The sequence below is a fragment of the Palaemon carinicauda genome, chromosome 11, assembly GCF_036898095.1.
Source record: "Palaemon carinicauda isolate YSFRI2023 chromosome 11, ASM3689809v2, whole genome shotgun sequence".
Classification (NCBI taxonomy): domain Eukaryota; kingdom Metazoa; phylum Arthropoda; class Malacostraca; order Decapoda; family Palaemonidae; genus Palaemon; species Palaemon carinicauda.
Window position 1 is genome coordinate 71,459,378 of NC_090735.1, and position 22,500 is coordinate 71,481,877.

At 35.3% G+C, this 22,500-nt stretch overlaps 1 protein-coding gene across 6 annotated transcripts in view; it reads right to left on the reverse strand.

The window, feature by feature from the left end:
• Window positions 1-22,500, reverse strand: part of LOC137650066 (cyclin-dependent kinase 17-like) — a 270,741-nt gene that overhangs the window by 19,381 nt on the left and 228,860 nt on the right. Inside the window, exon 1 of one of the 6 annotated variants that reach the window (XM_068383116.1) lies at window positions 2,683-2,815. The exons of the other annotated variants lie outside the window; for them this stretch is intronic. Coding sequence (XP_068239217.1) covers window positions 2,683-2,764 — 82 coding nt within the window. The 5' untranslated portion in view covers window positions 2,765-2,815. Of the gene's footprint in view, window positions 1-2,682; window positions 2,816-22,500 lie in introns of those variants that run through there. 6 annotated transcript variants of the gene reach the window in all.

Here is a 22,500-nt window from a genome sequence, read left to right on the forward strand (position 1 = left end):
ATTTGTGCTACAAATATTGACAATTTAATCACTACAATTATTCAAATTTCTTCTTTTTCTCTTCAGATAATTCAGAAAACCCATAATGGCAAACAAGCATTAAAGACAGACTTCAAAGCTATATAAATTATGATGGAAAACACTTTGAGCACTTGCGTCGATACAATTTAAGGGCTTTTGTATTTTGGTTCATAATAAAATTAAAGAGCTCCTGTGTTATCTATTATTCACAATGAAATTTAATTGTTAATGCAATAATTGTTAGTAAATATTATTGTATGTATATGCAATTTCAAAATAAAATGTAATCATTTATTGTCCACTTGCTTTTGGACTACCTTGTGTGTAATATATATATATATATATATATATATATATATATATATATATATATATATATATATATATATATATATATATATATATATATATATATATATATATATATAGCAGGTATGGATTAGACTGGAATGGTAACAGGAAATTAGCGAACCTAGATTATGCTGATGACGCTGTTCTTATCAGCAAAAGGCCACAGGATTTGCAAAGCTTGCTTACCAGAATGCATGAAATATCACATGAGGTTAGGCTCAAGATAAATAGAAGAAAGACAGAGATGATGAGAACGGAATATACATTGGAAGATGAAATATCATTGGAAGGAGAAAGGATTAATGAGGTAGAATCATTTAAATATCAAGGAACAATGATCTATAACAAAGGGTCTTTAGAAATAGAGTTTAATAAAAGATTGAAAAAAGCAAATCAGACAATGGCTAGGTTAAGTAAAATTTTAAAATCAAATTGCCTGAAATTACATATAAAAATCAGGCTATATTTCAGTTTAATGAGATCGGTGTTACTGTATGGACATGACACGTGGTATCAAGGTCTATAGGCATAACAATGAAACAATATCCAACAGATTTTGTAGATTTGAGAACAAAGTCCTCAGAAGAATATTGGGAGTAAAATTGCAGGACAGGATTAGAAATGAAACTATAAGATAGATTACTCAAGTGCCGTACGTGGATGAGATCATGGTAAGGGGTAGATGGAGATGGTTTGGCCATGCTTTTCGCACTCCTAGAGAGATTAGTTCACCAAACGTTTAGCTGTGCTTCACAAGGTACTTGAAGAGTTGGAAGACTCAGGCCTACATGGCTGAGGACTATGAAAAGTGAAGTATGAGATGATGAATGGAGAAATATTGATTTAAAAGCTCAAGATATAGACAACTGACGAAATCTAACCGAGGCCCTTTGCTTCAATATGCGTAGGAGAATATGATGATGATATATATTCTTCATCAGCCATCACTAGTCCATTGAAGAACAAAGGCCCCCAACATGTCCTTCCATTTGTTTCTGTTTATACCAGCAAATTTTCTTAGTTTGTCAGTCCATCGTCTTCTCATCCTTTTCCAGCTTCTTTTGCTAAATCTAGGGACCCATTCTGTTATTCTTGATGTCCAGACACACACGCACGCGCGCGCGCACACACACACACACACACACACACACACACATATATATATATATATATATATATATATATATATATATATATATATATATATATATATATATATATATATATATATATATACAACACATATATATTATTTCTTGCTAAGCTACAAACCTAGTAGGAAAAACAGGATGCTATAAGCACAGGGGCCCAACAGGGAAAATAGCCCATTGAGGAAAGGGAACAAGGAAAAATAAAATACTCAAGTGTGTGTGTGTGTGTCTGTTAGGGAATTCAACGATTGAATTTCCATTTTAAAGCCATAACATGAAAGTTAAAATGCGTTACAGAAAGTCTTTAAGTAGGAACCAGACTTGTTTTCTGATCGTAGCTGGTTGTGTCGAGTTGACTCGAGGCAAATAAAGAAGCGTACAAATCAAAGGCGAGAGTTGAAACAACAGCAGAAATTTAACTATAAAATGTAAGGATTGAACCACCAGAAAAATGTTTGATGTGCTTAAAAAGTAAACAAAAATAGAATAATTTTCTATAAAAGAACAATAACAATACTTAAACTTGGTAACGACATAATGACTCAACTTTGATCTAACGGCCAATATAGTTTGAACTTACAGATCCGTTGGTCCACTTAACACTCCCTCTCGCGAATACGAATACTGGCGAACGTTCATCTCTTGATTACGCAAGAGGACAAGTGCCACTGCAAATCCAAGTTTCATGAATGGTTAGAGTAAGGTCAATTGTTGTATACACACACACACATACACAGTGAATATACATGCATGCATGAAATCAAGCGTCGTGTCTTGCTGCATTCACATTTTAGACTCCTCTACTTCTGTTCCCTTGCTGTTCAACCGTTCGTGTGTTTTTTATAGAGTTATTGAGAGTTTTTCTCCCTGTTGCAAAGGGGAGCAGAATGTCCTCCCTGGCCTAAGTGTTTTATTTATATCTTATGGTCCACAGTTATAAATCTAATTTCGGATTTAGCTGGGCCACTTGTGGGAAAACAGTTCAAGTTATACTGTATATAATCATCTATTCTCCACAGAAGAACAAAATAACGAACGAACGCCCTAAATTATGGTCTTTCTTGTTTTTAGAATCTAAAAGGGATACATACCAGCACTTGGTCTCTATATTTAGTTGAACAGCCAGTTGAGTACAACAGAAAGTGCTACTGAGACATACCTGAGACTAAAATCCTCGCCAGAAGAGAGAAATGCACGCGGATATAACAGGCAAAAACGAACAGCGTCCACATAAACCACATTAGTTCGTTCTATTCATTAATTCTATTAAAAAAAGGACACTCGACTCCACTCCACTACTTCAACTTCACGTGGCCCTCGAAGTTTCTTCTTCCTCCTCCTCCTACTCTTACTCCTACTGTTCCTCGTTGCCAAGGACGACTAACGCTTAACAGCACTAACAGGCGGAGATGAATCTCCTACTCCAAGACAGTCAACGTCTTTCAACGTTTCTGTCTCGTTCTAATTTTATTTAAATTTTAAAATAAATGCCATAATGATTTTAATAGCGTATTTCCTCAACGATCTTCAGAATAGATTGTGGTGGTGACAAACATAGAAACAGACTTTTTTTTTTCTTCTTAGAAACAAGTACTGTATACACAATAGCATGATGATGAAAGAAAAAAACACACAATAGTTCACTTTCGTTACCCACACTTACGGCTAAAAGTTTTCTGTTCATATTTGCTACTATTTTCGAGATGGATTATGACAATTGATTTGCCAAGAATATCTCTCAGGGAGAGAGACTTGTAGTCCTTAATTGTTTACCAGTCATTTTGTTTACATGTATCAGTTTTTCATGTAATTCCTGTTCTAATTTACACGCAAAAAAAAAATATCGTTGAAATATGAAACACAATCTATGGCTCCAATTTCCCATGGCTCTAATGACATTCAAACCAATGCAACAGTCTCTCTCTCTCTCTCTCTCTCTCTCTCTCTCTCTCTCTCTCTCTCTCTCTCTCTCTCTCTCGCGGGATGTGAGGCATAAACCCTTAATGAATTTTTCAGTGCGTGCGTCACACTGGTTGGAACACGCAAGCGCGTGCACTCACACACGCAACCAAGGCCCTTTAACCTTTCACTTATAAACGACATCCAAAATTGACTCTAGCCACATCAATGATTTGTCTTCTCATCATTTTTTGAGAAAAGTTTCCCTTTTTGGGCTTCAACAAAACGATAAAGATAAAGGCTGATTCTTTTAAAGATAGCTCTCTCTCTCTCTCTCTCTCTCTCTCTCTCTCTCTCTCTCTCTCTCTCTCTCTCTCTCTCTCGCAAAACCAATCTGAATAACACACACATTCATATGCGTGTGCGGGTTTCACTACAAACACCAAATGACTTAATTACATTTTCAAGGTAAACAAACTGGGGATTAATCTAACGTATACACACACACAGATATATATATATATATATATATATATATATATATATATATATATATATATATATATATATATACATATATAATAAAACAGCCGTTTCCAGTCCATGCAGGATAAAAGCCTCAAATATGTCAATTCATGCTTGGGGTTTGGTCAGTTTTCATCACCACGCTGGCCAGTGATGGCGAGAGACTTTTGTTTGATCGCTTACAGCACACCAGCCTAGTATGGGCGTCTTTGACTAGTACACAGCTTTGCTGATCATGGCGATATCCAAACCCTTTCACTACGTTTACAGTTTTAAGTGAGACACGTCTATCGTAATGGAAAACAGCGAGAAATGTGCCCTAATGCAACGATTTCGTGTTGAGAAAGTAAACGACCCACTGCTGGTTAAGATCATAAAACATTGTTTTCTGCAATGATTAAAGCATTAGGAAAGCGATAGAATATTTACAAAGGATGAAAATCTAACTGTTCGTACTGTGCCTTCATATAAATAAATTTGGAGTTTAATCAATATAATCTCTCATACCCCATTCCTTACACAGCCTCTTCTGTCCTCATACACTTGACAATGCAGATTACCAAACTATTCTTCTTACAGCACTGTAATTGTTCAGTGACAACTTTTCTCTTTGTAAGGATAGATGAGACTCTAGCTATGGTAAGCAGCTCTTCTATTAGAAGGACACTCCAAAATCAAACCATTGTTCTTTTATCTTGGATAGCGCCATAGCCTTTGTACCATGGTCTTCCACTGTCTTGAGTTTGAGTTCTCTTGCTTGAGGGTACACTCGGGCACACTAATCTATCTTATTTCTCTTCCTCTTATTTTGTCAAAAGTTTTTATGGTTTATATAGGAGATGTTTATTTTAATCTCGTTGCTCTTCTTAAAATATTTTATTTTTCTTTGTTTCCTTTCCTCACTGAGCTATTTTCCCTGTTGGAGCCCCTGTGCTTATAGCATCCTGCTTTTCCAACTAGGGTTGTAGCTTAGCAAGTAATAATAATAATAATAATAATAATAATAATAATAATATGTTGCCGTTGACAGTATACCCTTCACCATTTGTAGTAATTTTCACATGAACATGTTCTAACACCACCATTTGTAGTAAGATTTTCACATGAACATGTTCTAACACCCAGACCTTTTCTTTAACAACCGATATACTTCAATTTGCCTTTCTGCTCATTAACTATTTCTCCAGTGTGAATCACCTGTCCTTGTAATACCCTGAGCAACTTAACACGTTTTTTTTTTTCTGTGTCATCAACACACTTCTAACTCCTCCTTTCTATAATTGTGGTAATTTGGTTACTTATGGGTTAAGTCACATTCATCGAATAAAGTAAGAACAAATACTCGCCCATACATTATGGAATAAAACTCATCCTCACGCCTAACACTAAATTGTATTTTGTCCGTATCTGAAAATATTTTATTCTTCTATAGAAGTCTGCGAACGTCGACTCCAACTTATTTCATCTCTCGACGCTGGACAAAACGTGGGAAGAGTTACGAGTCCCATATTGAAAGCGAACTGCCTACCAGACCACAAATTCTACTAATCACGATATTTCCAATTCTATATAAACAACGAGGGGGGACAGTAGCAAGCCTGGACATCAGAATATCTATAACCCAAAAACAACAACAAGCCTGGAAAGTAGTCTGTCTACAACAAAAATGGCATATTTACTTCTCGTTCCAACAGTCCGATTTAAGCTAACATATACCGGAGGGGAAAGCTGGAAAAAAATCCTTGCAGTGTGTGCTCTAGTAAAGAAGAGAACAAACTTTTGGGCAAACACATTGGATGTATCTAAAACTAAAACCCACATACTGGCAGTCATGAAGGGACATGCAAATACTTGTACACACGTAGTTTTACGCCCTACATTAAAAATAATCTAAGCTAATTTCTGTAACATTAAAGATAGTTGGGTTTTATGCCCTACAATATATTTATAAAACAACCTTGATACCTATCGCATAAACGAGAATTTTAAAATGAATTATTACTTATTAGGATTCTATTTACAATTCATACCAAAGATCTACAATAACTATTATAACCAAAGTTTTTGACTTGCCAAAGTCAATAACACCATTCATTTGAAAAGTAAACAACTGCTGATTAATTAGTATAAATGTCAAGAATATCCAAAGAGAGGTTTCCTTATTCCAGCCAGATTCTCTGGTATAAATAAGATTCGGAGAAACCAGGTCATTCTACTATCGGATGAATGAATCGGTTCTCCGAACTGAATGGCGAGACAAGAGCCTCAAAGCTGGACACACTTTACTTACTTACTGTACTATAAGGGTGGTTTTCCTGGTCCTATCACACAAAGAAGCCCTATGTACTACGAGACCTACAAGATCTGTTTGTCATATACATTCTTAGGTATTTAAAGTATATACTCCACGTTAATTTTCAAAATCACATTATCGAAACACTTAGAAAACAAGAAAGTCTTCACCTTCTTCAAAGACTTAATTATCATTACTAGCTAAGCTACAACCCTAGTTGGAAAAGCAAGATTATAAGCCCAAGGGCTCCAACTGGATAAACAGCCAAGTGAGGAAAGGAAATAAAGAAATAAATAAACGATATAAGAAGTAATGAACAATTAAAACATTTCAAAAACATTAACAAAATTAAGAGATATTGCATATATAAACTATATAAAAATTTATGTCAGCCTGTTCAACATAAGAAAACTTGCTACAAGTTTGAACTTTTGAAGTTCTACTGATTTAACTACCCAATTAGGAAGATCATTGCACAACTTGGTCACAGCTGGAACAAAACTTAAGGAGTACTGTATAGTATTGTAGTCTTGATTATATTTCCTCCAGGGTTCAGCTGCCCTCTCGACTTCTTCCCCTCATGATTGAGAAGCCCCGACTATTAGAATTAACTGCATTCCTAGTATTACGAACAGGATGGAACTGTCCGGGAAGACCTGAATGTAAAGAATGGCCAGAATTATGAAAAATCTTATGCAACATGCATAATGAACTAATTGAACGACGGTGTCAGAGATTAATATCTAGATCAGGAATAAGAAATTTAATAGATCGTAAGTTCCTGTCCAACAAATAAAGATGAGAATCACCAGCTGAAGACCAGCCAGGAGAACAATACTCGAAACAAGGTAGAATAAAAGAATTAAAACACTTTTTCAGAATAGATTGATCACCAAAAACCTTAAAAGATTTTTTCAATAGGCCAATTTTTTGTGCAATTGAAGAAGACACAGACCTAATGTGTTTCTCAAAAGTAAATTTGCTATTGAGAATAGCACCTAAAATTTTAAGTCATACAAAGTTAAAGAAACATCATCAATGCTGAGATCCAGATGTTGAGGAGCCACGGTCCTTGACCTACTTACAATCATACTTTGAGTTTTGTTAGGATTCAACTTCATACCCCATAATTTGCACCATGCACTTATTTTAGCTAGCTCTCTATTATGGGACTCAGCAATCAAAGATCCACATTCAGGATATGGAATTGATGCAACGAGAGTAGCATCATCTGCATATGCCACAAGCTTGTTTTCTTGGCAAAACCATAGGTCATGTGTATATTGTATGAAAAGCAATGGGCCACGAACACTACCCTGAGGAATACCAAATAACACATTCCTATACTCACTATGGTGCCCATCAACAACTCTTTTCGATCTATTACTTTAGAATTCAATAATGATGCTAAGAAATGACATACCCACCCCCAACTGTTTGAGTTTGAAAACATGGACCTCATGATTAACGCTGTGAAAAACAGCACTACAATCAAGTCCAATCATACGAACATCCTGACCACAGTCAAGGGATATTTGTACAGCATTGGAGATTGTAAGAAGGGCATCATATGTTCCAAGGCCTTTACGAAAACCAAATTGCAAAGAGGGAACAGATGATTACCTTCAGTAAACCTATTAAGACGTTTTGCCAAAACACATTAAAAAACTTTAGATATCATAAGAATTATGGAAATTGGGCAGTAATCAGTTGGACTTGAGCTACCACAAACACATTTACATACAGGAGTAAAATTACCAATTCTCCAACAAGTGCTAAAAGCTCACTCTTCTAGCTAACTTGTGTAAAATAACATGTAACTTTGGAGCTAAGAAATATCGTCAGTTTTTCAGGTGTCTAGTGAGACCTTGTTGTATAGTCTAGAGGCGCATGTTTCCAAGCTTTGGAATTTTCTTTATTCAGGGAAAGGCTGACCATGACCATCCAATTACAATTCTCTAGGCAGATTTCTCCAAAAGTGAGTTAGTGCCATCATTGCAACTGACGCTGGTACAATGTACGCATTATTGAATGGTCTTTAAAATGTTTCTTTGGCACCCAACTACACCCTCTTTTAGTCTTTTCCTTTATTACCACTCCGTTTCCTATCTTCCATCTTGCTGTTCAACCCCTCTTATTCATAACAAAAGTAACTGCTGGTCATTATCCTCCGTTGCACAAAGGCATTAACTGGGCTCCCAGATCCCTGTGTTGTCCAAACAACTGAAGTTCCACGAGTTAAATCCAGTCAACACGAATTACTGCAATAGATTTATGAAACAGAAATAACTGCTTATAAAGATATGAATTCTAAGCCTTTATACCTGCTGTGAAAGATGCAAATTCCAAGCCTTTATATCTTCTGCAAAAAATATGAATTCTAAGCCTTTATAACTATTGCCAAAAAATGTGAATTGTAAGTTTTTATAACTGTAGCAAAATATTTTAATTCTGAGCCTTTACATCTGCTGCAAAAGATGTGAATTCTATACCTTTATAACTGGTGCCAAAGATGTGAATTCTAAGCCTTTATAACTGTTGCAAAAAATGTGAATTCTAAGCCTTTATAATTGTTGCAAAAAATGTGAATCCTAAGCCTTTATAATTGTTGCAAAAAATGTGAATCCTAAGCCTTTATAATTGTTGCAAAAAATGTGAATCCTAAGCCTTTATAACTGTGTTGAAAGATGAAAATTGTAAGTTTTTATGGGCGTTTCATAAAAAGCGAATTGTAAGCATTTATATCTATTGTGAAAGATGTGAATTCTAAGCCTATATAACTGCTAAGAAAGATGTGAATTCTAAAAATTTTATAACTGCGGCAAAAGATGTGAATTCTAAGCCTATATAACTGTTGCAAAAGATGTGAATTGTAAGCCTTTATAACTGTTGTGAAAGATGTGAATTTTAAGCCTTTATACCTGCTGCGAAAGATATGAATTCTAAGTCTTTATAACTGCTATAAAAATATGAATTCTAAACCTTTATAACTGCTGTGAAAAATAGGAATTGTAAACCTTTATAACTGTTGCGAAAGATGTGAATTCTAAGTTTTTATAACTTCTACGAAAGATGTGAATTCTAAGCTTTTATAACTGTTATGAAAGATGCCAATTCTAAGCCTTTATAAATGCTGTTAAAGATGTGAATTCTAAGACTTTATAACGGGGATGAAAAATGTGAATTCTAAGCCTTTATAACTGCTGTAAAAGATATGAATTGTAAGCCATTATAAACGTTGCGAAAGATGTGAATTCTGAGCCTTTATAACTGTTGCAAAAGATGTGAATTCTAAGCCTTTATAACTGTTATGAAAGATGCCAATTCTAAGCCTTTAAAAATACTGCTAAAGATGGGAATTTTAAGCCTTTATATCTGCTGCAAAAGATGTAAATTGTAAGCTTTTATAACCGTTGCCAAAGATGTGAATTTTATACCTTTATATCTGCTGCTAAAGATGTGAATTCTAAGTCTTATAACTACTATGAAAAATGTGAATTCCAAGCCTTTATAACTGCTGTGAAAGATATGAATTGTAAGCCTTTATAACCGTTGCCAAAGATGGGAATTTTGAGTCTATATAACTGTTGAAAAGATGTGAATTTTAAGCCTTTATGTCTGCCATGAAAGATGAGAATTCTAAGCTTTTATAACTTATCAAAGATGCCAACTCTAAACCTTTATAACTGCTGCAAAAGATGCCAATTCTAAGCCTTTATATTTGCTGCAAAAGCTGTGAATTCTAAGCGTTTATAAATGCTGTGAAAGATGTGAATTATACGCCTTTATAACCGCTGTGGAAGATGTGAATTCTAAGCCTTTATAAGAGATATGATAGATGCCCATTTATAACTGCTTTAAAGGATGGGAATTATAAGCCTTTAAGGCTGCTATGAAAGATGCTATTTCTAAACCTTTATATTTGCTGTGAAAGATGTGAATTGTAAGCCTTTATAAATGTTGGTAAAGATGTGAAATGTAAGCTTTTAGAACTGTTACAAAAGGTATGAATTCTAAGCCTTTATAACTGCTGCCAAAAATGCGAATTCTAAGCCTTTATATCCATTGCAAAAGTTGTGAATTATAAGCCTTTATAACTACTGCGAAAGATGTGAATTGTAAGGTTTTGCAACTGCTGCAAAGGATGTGAATTGTAAACCTTTTAACTGTTATGATAACATGTGAATTGTGAGCCTTTATGAATGCTGCAAAAGATGCAAAGTCTAAGCCTTTATAACTGCAGCAATAAAAAGGTGAATAAGCCTTTTAACTGTTGCAAAAGATGCGAACTCTAAGCCTTTATTACTGCTGCAAGATGTGAAAATTTAGGCCTTTATAACCGTAGGGAAAGATGCGAAGTTTTATAACTGCTACGAAAAATGTGAATTGTAAGCCTTCATAACTGATGCAAAATATGCGAATTCTAAGCCTTTATAACTGCTGTGAAAGATGTGAATTCTAAGCCTTTAAACTTCTGCTAAAGATATGAATTCTAAGCCTTTATAACTTCTGCAAAAGATATGAATTCTAAGCCTTTATAACTTCTGCAAAAGATGTGAATTGCAGGCCTTTATAACTGCTGTGCAAGATGTGGATTCTAGACACGAATTGTGAGCCTTTATTACTGCTTCAAAAGATTCAAATTTTAAGGCTTTATAGCTGCTGCAAAAGATATGAATTCTACGCCTTAACAACTGCTGCTAAAAATATTAATTGTAGGCCGTTATAACTCCGGCAAAAGATGTGATTTTTAAGTCTTTACAACTGCTGCGAAAGATTTGAATTCTCAGCTTTTATAATGGCTAAAAAAAGATGTGAATTCTAAGCCTTTATAACTGCTAAGAAAAATTTGAATTCTAAAGCTTTATAACTACTGCAAAAATTTGAATTCTAAGCCTTTATAACTGCTATAGAAAAATGTGAATTCCAAGTCTCTTTTCTGCTAAGAAAGATGGGAATTCTAAGCCTATATAACTGCTAAGAAAGATATGAATTCTAAGACTATATAACTTCTAAGAAAAATGTGAATTCTAAGTATACATAACTACTAAGAAAGATGTGAATTGTAAGTCTATATAACTGCTAAGAAAGATGTGAATTCTAAGCATATATAACTATTATGAAAGATGTGAATTCTAAGCCTATACAACTGCTAAGACAGATGTGAATTCTAAGCCTATATAACTGATAAGAAAGATGTGAATTCTAAGCCTATAACACTGCTAGGAAAGATGTGGACTCTAAGCATATATAACTGCTAAGAAAGATGTGAATTCTAAGCATATATAACTAAAAAATGTGTGAATTCTAAGCCTATATAACTGCTAAGAAAGATGAGAATTCTATGCCTATATAACTACAAAGAAAGATGTGAATTCTAAGTATGTATACCTAAAAAATGTGTGAATTCTAAGCCTATATAACTGCTAAGTAAGATGTAAATTCTAAGCATATATAACTGCTAAGAGAGATGTGAATTCTAAGCCTATATAACTGCTAAGAAAGATATGAATTCTAAGCCTATATAACTGCTAAGAAAGATGTGAATTCTAAGCCTATTTAACTGCTAAGAAAGATGTGAGTTCTAAGCCTATATAACTGCTAAGAAAGATGTGAGTTCTAAGCCTATATAACTGCTAAGAAATATGTGAATTCTAAGCCTATATAACTGCTGAGAAAGATGTGAGTTCTAATCCTATATAACTGCTAAGAAAGATGTGAGTTCTAAGCCTATATAACAGCTAAGAAAGATGTGAATTCTAAGCCTATATAACTGCTAAGAAAGATTTGAATTCTAATCCTATACAGCTGATAAGAAAGATGTGAATTCTAAGCCTATATAACTGCTAAGAAAGATGTGAATTCTAAGCCTATATAACTGCTAAGAAAGATGTGAATTCTAAGCCTATATAACTGCTGAGAAAGATGTGAGTTCTAAGCCTATATAACTGCTAAGAAAGATGTGAGTTCTAAGCCTATATAACAGCTAAGAAAGATGTGAATTTTAAGCCTATATAACTGCTAAGAAAGATGTGAATTCTAATCCTATATAACTGCTAAGAAAGATGAGTTCTTAGCCTATATAACTGCTAAGAAAGATGTGAATTCTAAGCCTATATAACTGCTAAGAAAGATGAGTTCTAAGCCTATATAACTGCTAAGAAAGATGCGAGTTCTAAGCCTATATAACTGCTAAGAAAGATGTGAGTTCTAAGCCTATATAACTGCTAAGAAAGATGCGAGTTCTAAGCCTATATAACTGCTAAGAAAGATGCGAGTTCTAAGCCTATATAACTGCCAAGAAAGATGCGAGTTCTAAGCCTATATAACTGCTAAGAAAGATGCGAGTTCTAAGCCTATATAACTGCCAAGAAAGATGTGAGTTCTAAGCCTATATAACTGCCAAGAAAGATGCGAGTTCTAAGCCTATATAACTGCCAAGAAAGATGCGAGTTCTAAGCCTATATAACTGCCAAGAAAGATGCGAGTTCTAAGCCTATATAACTGCCAAGAAAGATGCGAGTTCTAAGCCTATATAACTGCCAAGAAAGATGCGAGTTCTAAGCCTATATAACTGCCAAGAAAGATGCGAGTTCTAAGCCTATATAACTGCCAAGAAAGATGCGAGTTCTAAGCCTATATAACTGCCAAGAAAGATGCGAGTTCTAAGCCTATATAACTGCCAAGAAAGATGCGAGTTCTAAGCCTATATAACTGCTAAGAAAGATGCGAGTTCTAAGCCTATATAACTGCTAAGAAAGATGCGAGTTCTAAGCCTATATAACTGCTAAGAAAGATGCGAGTTCTAAGCCTATATAACTGCTAAGAAAGATGCGAGTTCTAAGCCTATATAACTGCTAAGAAAGATGCGAGTTCTAAGCCTATATAACTGCTAAGAAAGATGCGAGTTCTAAGCCTATATAACTGCTAAGAAAGATGCGAGTTCTAAGCCTATATAACTGCTAAGAAAGATGCGAGTTCTAAGCCTATATAACTGCTAAGAAAGATGCGAGTTCTAAGCCTATATAACTGCTAAGAAAGATGCGAGTTCTAAGCCTATATAACTGCTAAGAAAGATGCGAGTTCTAAGCCTATATAACTGCTAAGAAAGATGCGAGTTCTAAGCCTATATAACTGCTAAGAAAGATGCGAGTTCTAAGCCTATATAACTGCTAAGAAAGATGCGAGTTCTAAGCCTATATAACTGCTAAGAAAGATGCGAGTTCTAAGCCTATATAACTGCTAAGAAAGATGCGAGTTCTAAGCCTATATAACTGCTAAGAAAGATGCGAGTTCTAAGCCTATATAACTGCTAAGAAAGATGCGAGTTCTAAGCCTATATAACTGCTAAGAAAGATGCGAGTTCTAAGCCTATATAACTGCTAAGAAAGATGCGAGTTCTAAGCCTATATAACTGCTAAGAAAGATGCGAGTTCTAAGCCTATATAACTGCTAAGAAAGATGCGAGTTCTAAGCCTATATAACTGCTAAGAAAGATGCGAGTTCTAAGCCTATATAACTGCTAAGAAAGATGCGAGTTCTAAGCCTATATAACTGCTAAGAAAGATGCGAGTTCTAAGCCTATATAACTGCTAAGAAAGATGCGAGTTCTAAGCCTATATAACTGCTAAGAAAGATGCGAGTTCTAAGCCTATATAACTGCTAAGAAAGATGCGAGTTCTAAGCCTATATAACTGCTAAGAAAGATGCGAGTTCTAAGCCTATATAACTGCTAAGAAAGATGCGAGTTCTAAGCCTATATAACTGCTAAGAAAGATGCGAGTTCTAAGCCTATATAACTGCTAAGAAAGATGCGAGTTCTAAGCCTATATAACTGCTAAGAAAGATGCGAGTTCTAAGCCTATATAACTGCTAAGAAAGATGCGAGTTCTAAGCCTATATAACTGCTAAGAAAGATGCGAGTTCTAAGCCTATATAACTGCTAAGAAAGATGCGAGTTCTAAGCCTATATAACTGCTAAGAAAGATGCGAGTTCTAAGCCTATATAACTGCTAAGAAAGATGCGAGTTCTAAGCCTATATAACTGCTAAGAAAGATGCGAGTTCTAAGCCTATATAACTGCTAAGAAAGATGCGAGTTCTAAGCCTATATAACTGCTAAGAAAGATGCGAGTTCTAAGCCTATATAACTGCTAAGAAAGATGCGAGTTCTAAGCCTATATAACTGCTAAGAAAGATGCGAGTTCTAAGCCTATATAACTGCTAAGAAAGATGTGAGTTCTAAGCCTATATAACTGCTAAGAAAGATGCGAGTTCTAAGCCTATATAACTGCTAAGAAAGATGCGAGTTCTAAGCCTATATAACTGCTAAGAAAGATGCGAGTTCTAAGCCTATATAACTGCTAAGAAAGATGCGAATTCTAAGCCTATATAACTGCTAAGAAAGATGTGAGTTCTAAGCCTATATAACTGCTAAGAAAGATGCGAATTCTAAGCCTATATAACTGCTAAGAAAGATGTGAGTTCTAAGCCTATATAACTGCTAAGAAAGATGTGAGTTCTAAGCCCATATAACTGCTAAGAAAGATGTGAATTCTAAGCATATATGACTGCGACAGAAGATGTGAATTCCAATCCCTTTCAACTGTTGTTAAATATTTCAATTTTAAGCGTTCATAACTGCTACGAAAGATTCGAATTACCTGAAAAATAATAGAAGATCACCACATAACCCAAGACATAAACGTCACCTTTTCAAAATACAAGTTAATTATCAAGGTGTGTATAGACCACTGAAAGCACTAAGAGAAATGTGGCATTGGCTTCTACTGTCGAATCCATTATGAAAGAGAAGGAATTCTCATTCCCAACAATTGTCAATGCAACATATCTATTTTCAGTGAGGGGGTGATGCGCGGTTTCAAGTGGCACCACTTATGACGAAAGGGAGGAATGAGCACGAGAGAGAGAGAGAGAGAGAGAGAGAGAGAGAGAGAGAGAGAGAGAGAGAGAGAGAGAGAGAGGAGAGAGAGAGAATTTGGATCGGGGTACCCGAAAAAGCTTTTTTCCATTAGTTGGTTCCGTTACACCTTTAAGGATAACTTTAGTTAGGGAGGGGAAGGTGGTAGTGTAAGGGGGGGGGGGGGGACATCAGAGGAGAGCGAAATAAAAGGGGGCCACTGAGTATGATGTGGTTCTAGGAGGTTGCCATAGCAACTGTATGACGTGAGTATGTGTGTGTGCGTGTGTGTAAGAGAGAGAGAGAGAGAGAGAGAGAGAGAGAGAGAGAGAGAGAGAGAGAGAGAGAGAGAGAGAGAGAGAGAGAGACTGGCACTCATTCCAAGAATATCGGCTGTGACAAGGAATTTCCTGTTTTTATTCGTCTATTCGAATCTTATTTCTTCTCGAATAAAAGGAAAAGAATAAAGAGAAGTAAATATCAAATTCCCATTGTTGGTATCTATTCTTCCATACAAGTTCTCCCAACTGGAAGTCTCTTGGAAGTTTGTAGAGAACGATGTGTAGTCAATACGGGATTCTTCGAAAAGTTGCACACCAAGAGGATTAGAACTTCCTTATGTTATGAGTGAGAAAAGGTGAGATGTTTATTATATCTTTCTTATGTTAATAGTAAGAAAAACTGAGCTGTAGAGAACTTTTTCAAAGAAAACCAAACTAAATGTTACGAAAAATCAACAAACATCCATTTATTAGAAGTCATAATTATTTGAAATATCTATTTTGTTTCGTAGAAGTATAGTAGGTTAATTTCTATTTAGTATTGTGCTACATGAAACAAATAATTAAACCGAAATAATAGCAATAATCAAAAGAAACTACAAAATTAAACGAAAACTAAAATAAGCAATAAGAAAATTACAAAGCGTAACGAAACCTGAAATAAGTAATAATAAAAAAAAAAAACAATAAAAAGTAACGAAACTGAAATAAGTAATAGTAAATAAAACACAACTATAAAGCGTAATGATACCCGAAATAAGGAAGGCTGCTTCCTAAACTTCATGTTGCGCCTTTTAAGATGCCTCTGGAAGATCAGCCGTAGGTAAAGCAATCTCCGGTTTCACGGGGAGCAGCGCTAACATAGTTATGATTCGGAGATAACATCCCTCGGCCCGTCTCTAATTGCCAATTTACCCTCGGCACTCGGTTAAACATACTTGCACGGGCAATGCGTCACAGGAAAGCGTTAAAATGGGAGGATTTCAGGAAATTTATCATCAATCTGAGAACCAGAATGAGAGTACTGTACGCTAATATTTTATTTAAAAGGATGGAACGAGTGTGAGAAAATTATATATATATATATATATATATATATATATATATATATATATATATATATATATATATATATATATATATATATATATATACATATATATATACATTATTTTACTAAAAAGTTACACGAGCAATGTCATATGCCTCTATACCATGGTCTTCCACTGTCTTGGGTAACTCTAAGAGGTCTCTTGCTTGAGGGTAAACTCGGGCACACTATTCCGTTTCCTTGTTTCCTTATTTCCTTTCCTCACTGCACGGATATTTTCCCTGTTGGAGCCCATAAGCTTATTTCATCTTGGTTTTGCAACTAGGATGTAGTTTTGCTAGTAGTACTTGTGGTAGATCTCGCCTTAATGAAAATAGATGACGCTGGTGTACTGCAGCTTCACTAATAATGATTTAACATCCAGATACATTTACGAAAAGAAACCCAAAAGGCAATGTTCTGTTCCCAATAAAACAGTAAATTAGAATAAAACAAAATTCTGATAGCGTTGTGAATGAGACCCTCAGTAAGAGCGCAGCTTTGTTTCCCTTTGCTTAGGCAATCGAGTGGTTAATAACCTTTTGTCATCGGACAATAAAGTTACGCTACATTTAAGCAGTTTTCTTTGCAGTAAGGTAACAAAGGAAACTGCCCAGATTAAAATAGACTAAACAAAAATTCTCTGAGGAAAATCAAAGATAAATTTTGATAACCGTTTACCAAAGAGCGGAAGGCTGTATAATAGTTTTGGTTATATTCAAGATTCGACAAAAGTCGAATTTATTTTCATTTTACTAATTTCAAGGCAAGGCTAGTTGATTCTGAAGTCTACAAAAGTAAATATAAAATAATTCCTCTGATCTATTATTATTACTAGCTAAGTTTTTTATGAACAACTCTCTACAGAAAGGTAGGATCCATCTAGGTGTCATTTTTTTTTCAAAATCAAAGTACGGACAAGGAGGATGCTAAAGCCCAAGGGATCCAACAGGGAAAATAGCCCAGTGAGGAAAGAAAAAAAGCTATATACGGGAATTAATAGTGAAGTAGTAGTAGTTTTATATTGTTTCATAGAAATAAAATTACAAATAGTTACTACTGCCGAGAAAAATTAAACTGAAGGGAAAGTTTGTTGCTGACTAGTTAAAAGTAACCATAGAAGGTCGGACAGGTTAACAACGGACCCAAATCTCCTTGGAGTCAAGTTAGTGCAAAACTGAGTCTCCTCTTAGTAAGGCAAACTCCACATGGTTTTCTTAACAACACGCGAAAAATAAGGAGAATGGTCTCTTACTTTCACAAGAAGGTTTGACGACAATTTTCCACAATCTTGATTAACACAAGATAGATTAGACCAAAACTGTACTATTTCTTGCTACGAAGGTTAATTTTTTTACCTTGCCCTGTTCATAATGGAAGTTTACAACTGATATAAATATATTTGGAATTTGGAAGCTAATGAAAGCTGACTCGTACAGATATTATTCATAACAATAAAAACCACAGGTTTACGAACTAGGGAGTAAGCCTAGTGACTCCTAACTTTCGAACACTGATTAAATTCTATAACTCTATTTTCACTTAGCTAGCACAGCTAGTCAAATTATCATTAATTCCTTACTACCATAATATAAAACAGGTACAACTAGTCAATTCTTAATAACTTACAACTCATAAAATTATTGATCTCGGACCTTACGTACCCAAGTTTTAAAAGATTATAAATCAAACATACGCCAAGGCCAATACATGGTGTACATCAACAAATTATTATTATTATTATTATTATTATTACTTGCTAAGCCACAAGCCTAGTTGGAAAAGCAGGATGCTATACGCCCAGGGGCTCCAACAGGGAAAATAGCTCAGTGAGAAAAGAAAAAAAAGGAAATGAAATATTCTAAAAAGAGTAACAACTATAACTATCTCCTATATAAACTACAAAAACTTTAACAACAACAAGAGGAAGAAAAATGAGATAGGAGAGTGTGGCCGAGTGTACCCTCAAGCAAGAGAACTTTAACCCAAGACAGTGGAATACCATGGTACAGAGGCTGTGGGACTACCCAAGACTAGAGAACAATGGTTTGATTTTGGAGTATCCTTCTCCTAGAAGAGCTGCTTCCCAAAGCTAAAGTCTCTTCTACCCTTACCAAGAGGAAAGTAGCCACCTAACAATTACAGTGCAGTAACCCCTTGAATGAAGAAGAATTGTTTGGTAATCTGTGTTGTCAGATGTATGAGGACAGAGGAGAATATGTAAAGAATAGGCCAAACTATTCAGTGTGTGTAGGCAAAAAGAAAATAAATCGTAACCAGAGAGACGGATCCAATGTAGTACTGTCTGGCCAGTCAAAAGACCCCATAACTCTCTAACGGTTGTATCTCAACGGGAGGCTGGTGCCGTTTCTAGTCCTCTGCAGGACAAAGGCCTCGGATATTTCTTATTCGCGTCTAGAGTTTGGCCAATTTTCATCACCACGATGGCCACTACGGATTGGTGAAGTAAACATATTGTATCAATTCTAAGACTATTTTTATTGACGATTTGAATACGAAGATTTCTCCTACCTCAGGGCAAAGTAAATCACGTCGTTAATGCTGTATCTCCTTACGAAGAGTGTACTTCACCATTAAAAGCTGATTTTAGTTAACAAATAGTATGAATTTCCTTTACAAAAAAGGAAATAATCCGATAGACGATGCAATAATACTACTGCCACTGACTCTCTAGACTTTATCTATGAATATACCTTCTGTAGTAAAGAGAAACATTTGCAATTCAATGTAGGAATCGATATGCCGTCTTAGACACTTTAAGAAACGATGAGCAGACAACTAATGAAGAATGGTGTGATATTAAGTCGGTTAGTAGAGAAGTTTTGGGACATGCTGTTACAAGAAGAAAACCAATATCAAATGATACTTGGAATATAATAAAAAAGGAGACAAAGATAGAATTTGATTGTTGAAATTTTTCGAGGAAGTAGTAAAAATTACAAGATAAAGCATGCTACGTATTCTAGTATTGATAGTGAAGTCAAAAGAAAAGCCAGTAATCTGAGATTATTTAGACGGTAAAGCAGATGAGGCTGACAAAGCTATGAATTCAGGAAGTGGCTATGGTATAAGAATTGCCCAGAATTATTAATGAAATCTCTACGGGTGCAAAGAAGCAGCTTATATTAATAAAAAACAGATAAGAATCTGTTATAACAGAAGATAAAGAAAAGCGACGTTGGATGGAACACTTTAGTGAGGTTATGAATAGGATATATAAAGGGAATAATTTGATTGAAATACCTGAAGCTAAGGAAGACCCTAATGTGCCCATGAATGAATTCAGTGTGTTTGAGGTCGAAGCCATCATCTAAAAACTAAAGATATGGAAAGCCCCTGGATACAATGGAATAACTGCTGAGATGATACTGGACGAAAATAAGGTGACTCTCAGAATACTTAAAAGATTGTAGAATGTGGCGTGAATAGGCAAAACCTGATGAATGGGGAGTTTGGAGTGTTGGCGGAAAAATCTGACTGACTGCAATAATTACAGAGGCATCACACTTAAGTCAGTTGCCATGAAAATATATAGTATGCCTATTCTAAAGAGACTGGAGATGAATAAACAGGATTTAAAAAAGGTAAAAGTTGTATTGACCAAATTTTCTTTCTAAGACGTGGTACAGCAATGTGTAGAATATAGAAATCCACTTTTGATGGCATTTGTAAACTATGAAAAAGCCTTTGATAGTGTGCCCGACCAATTTTGTGGAGTCCTGCATTATTATGGAGTTCTTCTTAACCAAGTAAATTTGATTAAGCCTGTTCATGAGAATAGCAAATGCAAAGTTAGTGGAGTCCTGTGAAATGAATTTCCAGTGAATAGCGGAGTACTCCAAGGAAATGTATTGTCACCTATGTTGTTTATCCTCCTCGTGGATTTTGTAATGCATAGAACAGTTGGGGATGGTGGAGGATTCGACTGGATTGGTAACAGGAAATTAGCTGACCTAGAGTATACTGATGACGCTCTCCTTATTAGCAGAACACCACAGGATTTGCAATGCTTGATTACAAGAATGCAGGAAATATCACATGAGGTTCGGCTCAAAATAAATAGAAGACATAGATGATGAGAACGTAATATGTAATGAAACATGAAATATCATTGGAAGGAGAAAGGATTAATGAGATGGAATTATTTAAATATTTAGGAACTATAATAGGTAAAATTAGGTAAAATTTGGTAATCAAATCGCCTGAAATTACATTTCAAAATCAGGTTATATATCATTTTAGAGAGATCGGTGTTATAATTTTTATAATGTATATAGGAAATATTTATTTTAATATTGTTACTGTTCTTAAAATATTTTATTTTTCCTTGTTTCCTTTCCTCCCTGGGCTTTTTTTCCTGTTGGGGCCCCTAGACTTAAAGCATTCTGCTTTTCCAACTAGAGTTGTAGCTTAGCAAATAATAATAATAATAATAATAATAATAATAATAATAATAATAATAATAATAATAATAACAATAATAATAATGAGTCTTGGTATGATAATGAAAAAATATCTAACAGATTTTGTAGATATGAGAACAAAGCCCTCAGAAGAATATTGAGAGTTAAATGGGAGGACAGGATTAAAAATAAAACCATACGAGAGAGTACTCAAGTGCCATATGTGGATGAGAACATGGTGAGGGGCAAATGGAGATGGTTTGGGCATGCTCATTGCACTCCCCAAGAGAGATTAGTTCACCAGTCGTTCAACTAGGCTCCACAAGCCACAGGAAGAGTTGGAAGACCCAAGCCTACATGGCTGAAGACTATGAAGTGCGAAGTAGGAGATGATGAATGGCGAAGTATTAATTCAAAAGCTCAAGATAGAGATGACTGGCGAAATCTAACAGAGGCCCTTTGCGTCAATAGGCGTAGGAGATGGTGGTGATGATGATGATGATGATGATGATGATGATGAGTAAAGATTACAGAGGTGATAAGAATGTCACGTCTGAGGTGGTGCGGGCATGTGTTGAGGATATATGGTGGGGCGGAAACTGTTACGGAAGATCGAAGGGAGACAGAGAATAAGATGGCGAAATAAGGTGAAAGATGATATGAAGAGAAAAGGTTTGGTGGACGAGGATGCCTTTGATAAAAGGCATTGGAGAGGGTACACCAAGCAACCGACCCCTTATGTAGGGATAACGGTGGGAAAGATGTCTTCTGTATTAAACATATGCAATAAAAACTATCACTAAATTGCAAGCTAAATGTCTGGCCATTATATCGCTCCTTGCAATACTCTGAAGCCATGCACGTGTGTACTTTAAATAAAAAAGCAACAAGTAGGCTATACACCGTATATCAAGCCACCCTCCCAGATGTTAATTTCTCACAGCGGGGTGTATCCAATTATCTTTCTCTAGTCTGTAATCTTCTGGCAGAAAAAGCACATGCCTTCTCATGAAGCAATGAATTTTCCGATGAAGCTCATAACACTCGCTCTATCCCAGCCTCAAACAAAGCAACCACATTGACTGGGTAAACACTACTTATGCTCTCTTTCCCTTCCTTAAAAATATATCACTTTTTATCCTGGTTCAGAAATTGCTTTGATTCTGTTTTCCGTCATGTATAACAGTTGCATCCAAGTTTTTTTTTTTTTTCAACATTACTATTTTTGCTGTATACATTACCAAGAATGATTTCCTTGCAATTAATGTATTCGAAAGTTTTTAGTGTTTCCTATTTGTTCTTGTATTTCTCGTAAAACCTGTCATGATTTATAATGAAAAATGTCGTGGGAGAGAGAGAGAGAGAGAGAGAGAGAGAGAGAGAGAGAGAGAGAGAGAGAGAGAGAGAGAGAGAGAGAGAGAGAGAGAGAGAGAGCATATTTGAACTTGTGCTACTATTGCAGGTGTCTTGTATCTTGTCATGATTTAGCAATTTGAGAGAGAGAGAGAGAGAGAGAGAGAGAGAGAGAGAGAGAGAGAGAGAGAGA